This window comes from Dendropsophus ebraccatus, chromosome 12 (genome assembly GCF_027789765.1).
Source record: "Dendropsophus ebraccatus isolate aDenEbr1 chromosome 12, aDenEbr1.pat, whole genome shotgun sequence".
NCBI classification, from domain to species: domain Eukaryota; kingdom Metazoa; phylum Chordata; class Amphibia; order Anura; family Hylidae; genus Dendropsophus; species Dendropsophus ebraccatus.
The window spans coordinates 27,487,314-27,497,894 of NC_091465.1; the positions used below are offsets into that span (position 1 = coordinate 27,487,314).

General features: G+C 38.4%; 1 protein-coding gene across 2 annotated transcripts in view; it reads left to right on the forward strand.

Annotated features, from left to right (window-relative positions):
• SKI (SKI proto-oncogene) overlaps positions 1-9,415 on the forward strand; it is a 70,527-nt gene extending 61,112 nt beyond the window's left edge. For both annotated transcript variants that reach the window (XM_069946514.1, XM_069946515.1), the window contains exons 5-7: positions 295-596; positions 1,747-1,977; positions 4,223-9,415. In XM_069946514.1, the coding sequence (XP_069802615.1) occupies positions 295-596; positions 1,747-1,977; positions 4,223-4,411 (722 nt within the window). In that variant the 3' untranslated portion in view covers positions 4,412-9,415. The remainder of the gene's footprint in view (positions 1-294; positions 597-1,746; positions 1,978-4,222) is intronic.
• Positions 9,416-10,581: the final 1,166 nt, after the last annotated feature.

A 10,581-nucleotide genomic window follows, 5' to 3' on the forward strand; every position in this document is an offset into this window, starting at 1 on the left:
TTTAAAGAAAAAAAAAATCCAAGAAAGTATATTTTTGAAGTTTATTTTCCCGATAATGGCAATGGCTGCCTACTCGTTCCGTTTTTTTCTTCTGAGTATAACATACCTCCGAGATGCAGGATGGAGAATCCGATTTTGTTTGAGTAGCTTTTGTCATTTCCTTCCACTGTTTATGAATTGCTGTTCTCTTGGTTTAAAAGATGTACTTGACCTATTCGCTTGTGTAGACGTTAAGTAAGCAAGAAGCAATTGGTTATATCCGTTCTTATTATCTTGGTTTTTCCTGTCTTTTAGTTACCTCTTCGCTGTCTTCGCTCTCCTCTCCTTCCTTCACATCCTCAAGCTCAGCCAAGGAGTTGAGTTCTCCAGGCCTGTTGGCCCCAACAGTAATCAACCCTTCCTTTGAAGGGGCACATCATGGTGACTCTCACAGCAGCGGACTTGAGGCAGAGTTGGAGCACCTACGGCAAGCCCTTGACAGTGGTCTAGATTCCAAGGAAGCCAAAGAAAAGTTTCTCCATGAAGTAGTTAAAATGAGGGTGAAACAAGAAGAGAAACTTAATGCAGCGTTGCAGGCCAAACGGAGTCTCCAGCAGGTAATATTTCCGTTTTTGCATTAGGTAGAGACGAGCGAACCTCGAGCATGCTCAAGTTCATCCGAACCAGAGCGTTCGGCATTTGATAAGCGGGGGCTGCTGAAGTTGGATAAAGCCCTTAAGCTATGTGGAAAACATGGATATAGTCATTGGCTGTATCCATGTTTTCCAGACAACCTTAGAGCTTTATCCAACTTCAGCAGCCACCGCTAATCAAATGCCGAACGCTCGGGTTCGCTCATCTCTAGCATTAGGTGATTTAGTACTGGGAAAGGAGGCATTGCACGATAAGAAGTGGGCGTAGCTGGCAATATAGTGGTACACCTGTTGCGTGAGATAATATGCTATTATGTCACAATTCTTTTATCCCTGGCAAACGTCTCAAAGGGTGCAACCTGCTCTGTATTAGGTTAGCCAGTAATAACACAAAAAGGAAGGAAAGCACCATAGAGACTGTTTCCAAGGAAGGATGAGCTGGAGACTGAGGCACCTTTAGCGGAAACGGTAGCGTCAAAGGTGAATCAACTATTATGTCGTCTTGATGGAATTTTTTATTAAGAATAACCCACATTCTCCACCTGTGAGGTGATGGCGCCCCAGACAGGAGACAGCAGTGCTCCTTGCAGTCTTCAAGATGAATCGTGGCAGCTTCCTTCCCCCACGCTATGGAGTTCCTAATTTTAGTGGAGAGAAAGTCAGGAGTGCAGTGAAGTTAACAATGGCTTGGCTGGGATGTCATATTATTGTAAAGGGAAAAGGATTTCCCATGACCTAGCTGCAGGGTGTTACTTAACAGAAATATGTTGTTGTGCATGTCCGTATCAGGGAGCAAGAGGAAGTCTCATTTTTGTCCAATTTTTGCCTCCCCTCTATGATTTATGTTGTGAATCCCGTCATAAGTGGAACGATTACGAATTGAATTATTTGCTCTGTTTTGATTGGTTGCCATCATCTACACCCATTTATACCCATCATTCCCTATATTTATATACCCATCATTCCCTATATTTATAACCTAATTCCCCGGCGCCTACTTGATTGGGTCGTAAATCAATGGCGCAGACAGATTGCTTTCAAACTTATATTTGTGCTTTTATTTTAAGTAAAGGGTTTATTTTTATTTTTTAAATTTTTTTGTGGTTGTTATTAGGAGTTGGAGTTTCTCCGTGTTGCCAAGAAAGAGAAGTTGAGGGAAGCAACAGAAGCAAAACGCAACTTAAGAAAAGAAATTGAACGTCTCCGAGCTGAAAATGAGAAGAAAATGAAGGAGGCGAATGAATCACGGTTACGTCTGAAGCGAGAGTTGGAACAAGCCAGGCAAGTCAGAGTGTGCGACAAGGGCTGCGAGGCTGGCCGGATACGGGCGAAATACTCTGCTCAGGTAACTTTTTTTTTTTTACATACATTTTTTTCTTTATATATTAAACTATAGCTGTTAGAGCGGCAGGGCAAGTTACTGAGATTATGTCACATCCCAGTCGTGAATATAAACTTGTATGTAAGCTCGCTTACAAAACGAGAAAACAATTTATGCTGCTTTGAAAATACTCAGTCAATAACGGGAAGGGGAGTAGACTGATTCTACTGATGTGAGACATGCCAAACCAGGAAATGATGTGAACTTCCTCCGCAGCTTTAAGCTGATAAGAGGCCTCCAGACTAAACATTACCAGAGTGAGAACTCTGCAAAGGGTGTTACCTGCAAGTCACTTCCACCATACATAAAGTGCCAGGCTGCAGCTGTGTGCCTATAGGAAAACCTATTCCCGTGGTGCACTGTAGAACGAAAGGTCTTTAGCATATACACTGTCCAAGAAAGTATTAGTAAGTTTCCTGCATATCTGGATGAAGGTAACAACGTTCAGTGCTGCAGAACTTTCAGTACTATGTGCACCCAAATTCTTTAATGGCAAGGGCTACATGGCAACATGAGAAATTGCAGCTAATGATGGTCGTTGTGGTAATTCCTATCCAGTAGGTATGGATTTCTGCTAATTGTGTTACATTACTTAGCAAGTTTTTCCATGAAGATAGCTTTTCACCTGTCCACAGGTGATTGATTAGGATCCAAATGTTAGAACCAAAGTCAATCACGGGAATGGTGCATCTCAGAAACAAAGATGGTCAAGTGCAGCCCATGGCGATTTGGTCCCATAGAGTTGAGTAAAGCAGTAGTGTACGGGCCTAGTCGTATTGGGAAATTATAATTGTATCTATGGGGTCCCAGTGGTTGAACTCCTTCCAATCTGAAAAAAAATATTACGTAATTTATTTAGGTAATAAGTGTGGTCTATGTGAATACCAATTTAAAGAGGTTTCAAAGATTTTGGTATTGGCTTATCATAAGAGCCCTATTACACAAAGCGATAATCGATTCGGCTGATTATTGCTCCGTGTAATAGAGGTAACAATAAGACGATGAAATGATCATCGGCTGATCTTTTCTTTAGGCCCTGACCTAAAACCATTGGGAATGCATCGATATGTGTAATAGTAGCGTGCGGCCAATGGCTTAACAAACAGTTAATACATTACCTGTCCACACTCCTGGTCTTCTCCTGCGCTCAGCATGCATCCCATCGCCACAGCTGCAGCTTTAAAGCTGGTCTCTGAGCTGACAGGCTGCTCAGCCAATCACTGGCCGCGGCACTCCCTGTCAGTGATTGGCTGAGCGGCCCTACAGCTCAGAGACTGCAAGGAACGGGAAGCATGCAGAGCGCGAGAGAAGACAGAGCATGAACAGGTAGTGGTATTAACTGTTTGGGCAACAACTGCACAGACATCGCTAATGATGTCTGTGCAGCCCTTGCTAAATGATTATTGGCCCGTGTAATAGGCCTAGTAAACAATATTGATCGGGCCTTCATGGGCCAGTGTAATGGTACCCTTAGGAAAGGTCATCTGATCGGTGTAGGTCTCAGTCACAGCACCCCCAACGATCAGCCAATTTACCCACTGTGGTATAGCCTCTTAATAAGGCACAGTGCCATACATTTTGTAGCGCTTGTGTCTGGTAATGCAAATTAGTGCAGTTCCTTGGCATAGCCACTTCAAAATATATGGTGCTGTGCCTAATAATACGCAGATCGATGCCCCTTTAGTTGATCACGGTGGGAGGGGGGGTACCAGATGTTGTTCCTCTACCAATCTGATACTTAAGGCCTATCCTAACAATAGCCCATCAGTTTTAAAGTCTTGGCAGTGGCTGCAGCCCTCTGTACTGTAGGGGGTAAAAAAAATTTTGAGGCGAGTAGAAAAGAAAAAAAGAATCTATTCTAGTGGCGTCTTGCTTTGTGAAATAATTAGCAGCGTGTTTCTTCACAGGCAGCAGTCAGGGGCATGCAGCTTCCTCTCTCAAGGTCAGAGTAGGGTCACTTAACCAGCATCCTTCTATGGCAGATACAGAAAGAGGTCAGAGATAAACACGCTGCATCTGCTACAGCATCACATCCTTGAGTTTACTTCCTTTTGAAATAAAGGTCATTTATGAATTACTTACCATTAAGCTTAGAGTAGCTTTATAGGAAATAGATTTACCAAAGCAAAATTTGTAATCATCTAGAATGTATTACTTAAAGAGATTCTTTATAACTATTTTTTTTTTTTTTTTACTTAACCTATTTTAGATAGAGGAACTGCAAGCAAAACTCCAGCATGCAGACAGCGACCGAGAGAAACTGCGGACAGATCTTGTACAGGAACGAGAAGCCAGAGAACACTTGGAAAAAGTTGTCAAAGATCTACAGGAACAACTTTGGGCCAAGCCCACCAATCTTTCCAGCAGTGAACACACACGAAAAGACATTGAGAACTAATGCAAATTTAAAAAAAAAATTCCTTTTTGAAGCAAAAAAGAAAAAAAAACTGAAAAAAAGTATCTATTCATAAACAAAATTCTACGTATATGCACAGGAAGAGGAGGAGGTTGTCCGATGTATGCATGAATAGGTGCACGTGTGAGTGTATGGAGTGTGTGCATTGAGCATGCACTAATAAATATGAACATTTACAAGAGTGGAAAATGCGAGATCCTATACAACAGAAGCACTGAACTATGCCTCGTTTGATCCCACACAGCACAACATCTTACTGTGCCTCAGACAGAGTGTTTATAAAAGGAGCCGTTTAGGCTAAAAAAAAAAAAAATAATAATTTTTTTTTTCTATGTGTCAACTACAAGATAACGCAGCATTCAAGTCAAAGATTTAAACAAAGCAAGCATGATCAGTCCTTTAAAAAAAAAATTGAAAAAAGAAGAAAAAAAAATCATTCTTACGCTTGCCTGGATCACTTTGAGATTTACATTTTCTTATAAGCTATTTAATATAAAAAAATATATTAAAATGATGAGGACGTTTTAAAGACTCCATATTAAAACGGGGGGGGGAAATTTTTTTTGTATAACAGAACTGAAACTTTGATGCACAATTTTAAACTGACTTGTTACAGGCTTTTTTGGGGGGTTTATTATAAAAACATCAACCCTTCCTTGCTACTCCAGAATCCACCCTTCCTCTCAACGCCATATTCATGTCGACTGTGCAATGTATTGGTAGCAAGCCATCAATTCTGAACCCTTTGAATTAGAGACTCTACTACATTAGTGGCTTCTCCATCCGATTCTGTTGCCTGGAAATTATCAATGTGCTCCACCTTTTGGTTTTTTTATTTTATTTTTTTAACCTATAATATATACTATTTTTTGTTTGTTTCGCCGAGACAGGTTTATCTGTGCACATATAGGAGAGGGTGAAAGACAGAAAATCAAAAACAACAAATAAAAAGGAAATGGAACTGTTTAGCCGTATTGACCAGTGTTTTTTAAATCCCGCCATATTGGAAAAGAGATCTCTGGGTGTTATGAGGAATCTCCAGGCCTCTTGACTGATTTGTTGTATAAAGGGAGGGATCAGATTGGAACAAAGAATATTAACAGACTGTTAAAAGTTTGTGAAAAGTACAGCAAGTATTTGGAAGTCTCTATAATCTAATCTGTTGGAAAAAAAAATCCAAAAATTTGCTTTGTTACATTTTGCTTTTCCATAATTCAGTATTTAATCTCTTATGACTGTGTTGGTGTGTTTCGAATGCATGTTAACACGGCACAAGGCTGAATACTAAATAGAGAGATGCAAACACTATCATGCTGCTTCAGATAAATACCCTATACAGATAGCTGAAATTAGGGGATGGTATTCTGCATACAAGCCATAACATCATCATAGTAAAAAACAAAAAAACATATAAACAACAAAGCACAATAAGTTGGGGTTGATTTTTTTTTTTTTTTTTGTAAAACCAAAAACTGCATCACCCCTGGCCAGGCTTTGTCTGGTATTGCAACTCAGTTCCTTTCAAGAGAATGGGACTTTGCTACAGTACCAAACACAAGTCATGGACTGGAGCAGCACTGTTTCTGGAAGAAACCCCCTTTAAGTATAATAACCTAATATGTAGCCTGTACACGGGTGATTTTTGGCTGCATTGATAGTCATTCATCTCATAATATGGCTTCTTATGCTTTGTGATGGATATTAAGTACCAGGACACATCTATGGCAAGTACCCTAGTTAGTTCCTTAGACAGGTCGCATACAAGTGCTATTCTTGAACATTGGTGCTTGTTTGATGAGACTGAGCACAGCTCTATTATCGTGCAGGCAAGGACACACGAACAATCTCTGGATTGTTCATGGGGCCCTTTCATTCCATCGTTTGTCAGCTACACACCCCATTATACCTGGAGATGTGTGACTGACAAGGATTTTCCTTGAACTTGCTAAAATGATTCGATAAACCAACATCCAAGTGTTAGTTCATTGGCTGATTATTGGGCCTATTACAAAGAGCATCTGTATGGTTCTGTCCGCCTGATAGCCGCCTTACACAGTAGATCTAATATTGGGATTCTTAAGCCAACAAATGGGTGATTCCATCACAGCTATCCTCAAATTACAGCTATGGTGCTAGGAAGGATTGAATGACCTTAATACTAAAGTCCGTTGAACAGTTTAGAAACTGACTTGACCAACTTATTTGCTTGTTGCTTGACGTATCTTTGGGAGTGTTAAAGTTGCGTTGTGAGAAGGGGTAAACAATCTTGTATTCGGGTAGGTGGTGACTGGCAAGTGATTGTATTAGGAGTGAACTGGTCTTAATTGTGAGTGTATTGTAGTGTCCTTCACCTGTGGCTCTCCAGCTGGATAGTCCCAGGTTGGGGGGGGGGGATTGGTGTAGTGGAAACAAATCCAGTCTTATTATGAACATATAACCTGGAGAAGATAGCCAAGTTGTGTCATAGTAGACATCAGTCTACGGCTTAGTTTGTAGACACGGTTGGCATACGTGGCCATCTTTTTAATCAGTGGTGACAACCTGTGGTTCCTCAGCTGCTGTGGAACTATGAAATCCTGTATACCAGTGGGAACTAGGAGGCAATCCTCAACTTTGATGGCTCCATAGCAGCTAAAGGGTCATCCGTTGCTCTGAACAGCCCATCTTTGGTGTTACGGAGAAGAGTTCTGTGTCCAGTTGCAGAGACATTTCTTTTCGCTTTTTTTGTTTCTTCAGGGTTCTCTGTTTCACTTTTTATTTCCAATTTTTATGTGTTTGTGAAGCCACCTCAGTCTTCATTTTATCAGTTATGTCAGGCTTTCATGCTACGTATGTACAGGAAATATTTATACTTTATTGTAAAGTTTACTAACTTCTCTTTTAAAAAACAAAAAAAAGTGTAAAAAATATTCTATAATGAAAAGATGTCAGAATAAAAAAAAAAATACATAGAACTAATAATAATAAAATAACTTTGGTAACTGATGCATTGCTTATGGGACTGCAAAGGTCTGGTCTTAATCCAACAATTTTTTTTAGGTTGTAAATAATAAATCTTGGAGGGCAGTTTGTGTACAATATAGGTAGACAAGTGACCCACCTCAAAGGTGCAGTGCCACTCGAAAGTCAGAGCATCTCCTCATATGTTGAATCTTAGTGTTGCATTTATTACCTTCTAGTATATGAGGCCTCATCTTCTTCAAAAGGTTCTATAATGGGTCTACCAACTCTTAAAATATTCTCAATTCATGTCAATTCGAACACAAGCCAATTTCCTAAGAGGCACCAAAAGTGGTCGTAGTGAAAGCAGCACAATGCCTCCTGATACTTGGTGTTCTAACCAGATTCAATGAGGAGTCCATGTTCGAAGCAACTTAACCCTTGGTAAACTTACGTTGTACACTGCACCTTTGATAATATCCACTGATATATTTTTTTTGTTTCTGCACACACAATGCAATGAAGCAGGGTCTCACAAATATGTTTTTTTTTGTTTCATTTACCTATCTGTCTTCAGTATGTCTCCTTGGGGGCCACCTTTTCGCTGCTAGTGGGTTCCTCAACTCATATAGAATGTATTTACATAAAGGCTGCGCTACAGGTCATGTTTCCCCAGTGAGTAACCTCCTTACAATAAGGTTCATTGTACAGTCCTCAGAGCAGCTTTCCTAATGCTGCTGGTACTGGAGGGTCCTGCATCACATTTGCATGCATTAAGTTCTGCAGCTGTTTAATGTATCTTTTTTGTTACATGGTGCAATGCAAAATATTTCAGTTATGGTGTCTATATAACTTTTTTTTTAATTTTTGATTTCTTTTTATTCCAATTTTTTTTTTTTTAACCAAAATGCATGAAAATAAGACACCTGCCACTTAGGACAACACAGAACGGGCATTAATGTTAATGTGTTTTTTTTTTGTGTTTTGTTTCTCAGCTGTACTAGTCCCAAGCACTGATTTTAGGTCTGTAGAAGGGGGAAGTTGTGCAATCTGTCTCCAGTTAGAAGGAAACCAAAATCTGTTGGGCAAGTGGAGCAACAGAAATTACTCATAGGAAATTGATGCTGTGGGATATATAGGTGGTTGAGCGCATTCTGCCACAGAAAATTTAGAACGTTGGTCAACATACACATCCAATTTTTATTTTTTTTTGCTTGTTATTTACATTTATCCTAGTTAGAACCTATGCTCTGCGTTTTATACATAAGTTTTGAAAGTCAAAAATTTTTGGAAATTGAGCCCAATTGAGCTACATTCACAAATGCCCGTTTGGGTTACTTTTTTGTTCCTTGCATATCTTTTATAAAAAGCCACTATATTTCTGAATTTTAGACACCAGTTGTCCATATACACAGGTCACTCTTTACCGTGCCTTCCTTCCTAGTGGATGCGTGTGCCTTTTTTTAAATCAGTCTATTTACTTCAATTTTTTTAGAAGGTCTCTCGTGAATATCAGGGCTCCTTACCCCATTAAAAGACGTGAAGATTATGCCTCAGCTATTAGATGAGGGTCTTCTTGAATACTTCAGACTTTCCTTTTTAACTATGGGTGCGGAACTCATTGGAGGGGGGAAAAAAAATTTAAAGCCATAATTGTGCCACATTGATTGCGGCATACAAGACGCTTGAAGTATACATATTTGGATTTAAACTGGATCTTCTTAGAAATTAATCATTGTACTGCAGGGCTTCATTATCGTTCACCATCTTTATATCAATGTTGTGTATTGTAGTGTTTGTGTTTTTCAAGACACTAAGTCACTTACCACTAAACCAAGGCTATTTTTATTTTTTTACCCCAGTTACAGTACAGCGTATTTTTTTTTTTAACCCATTTTTGGACACTGTTCAACACCTGCAATTCATAGGCAATGCCTACTATGTTCTTAAGGGACTTTGCAAATGACTCTTACACTATCTGATCTACATATAATACGTAAAGCCATTTTTTTTAAAATGTAAAGTTTTAATAAAATAAAATAAAAATACCATATACTCTTGTTTGCCTTACTAACGTTTGCTGCTACCAACATTGTAAGTTATTAGGTCCTCAGAGCATATGTTGTTTACAATGTTACACTTTGCTTATAGCTTTTCAAACTCTGTATTCTGCAACTGTTTGGGAGTTTCCATTTCAGATCAAAGCCAACTCAACTGAATGCTTCGATCTGATCGACCCAGCAGGTACATACTGTAAAAAAAAAAAAAAAAAAGGCCTGTACCTTTTTTTTAAAAAAAACAAAACAAAACAAAAACTCTTCACTCCTGAGCGTGCTACCATTGTGGTTTGGCGATGAATCCCAGATTCGAGGGATGATGTTTTTATCAGCACAGGGGTTTGATGTGTAATTCTTATGTACAGTTTGCTGCATTAGTGTTTTTTTTTTTTTTGTTTTTTTTTTATGTTTCTGGATGTGACTGCTTTGCCTGTTCATGCAAAAGCTGTGACTCTCTCCCTCTGCTTGAAAAGCATTACTTTGATAAATGTGCATTCAATTTAATAACAATGTTTCTGTACCGAAAAAACAAAACAAAAAAAACAATATAAAGGGAAACATAAACCAACAGCAATAACATTATTATCTATTCAGCAGATTACTCTTGAGCATAATCTACTTTTAAAGTCAAACTAGCCAATTGTACAAAGAAACTCAACTTGTAAATAATTTTATTTGTTTTATCTTTTTTTTTTCTTTTTACACTGTTGTATTATACATGTATATGGTGTTTTTTTTTTCTTCCCCTAAATGCTCTTTTATTACCTGCTAATTGTCTGGTTTAATTGGTTGTGTTTTTAACTATGAAGAATCTGTTAGAATTTCCTTTTTTTTTTTTTTGCAAATTTATACATGTTAGTTTAGCCTTTTTTCCATCACTCATTGTCCATATTTTCATTGTAAAGTATTTTTATTACAGTTTTTTTTTCATCACATTTTAGAGTTTTTTTGTATCAGAAAAAAATATCAGAATTACTTTTTTTTTCCATTTGATGAAAAAAAAAAACCATCTGCATATGTTATAGCCAATGTCATTTCAACATATTTTATCTTTTTTTTTTTATCCTATGCTGCTGCTAATGACAATATTAAAAACTTACTATTCTAGAACTATTTTTATGTAATTAATGTATGCTTTCTTGTTTATAAATGCCT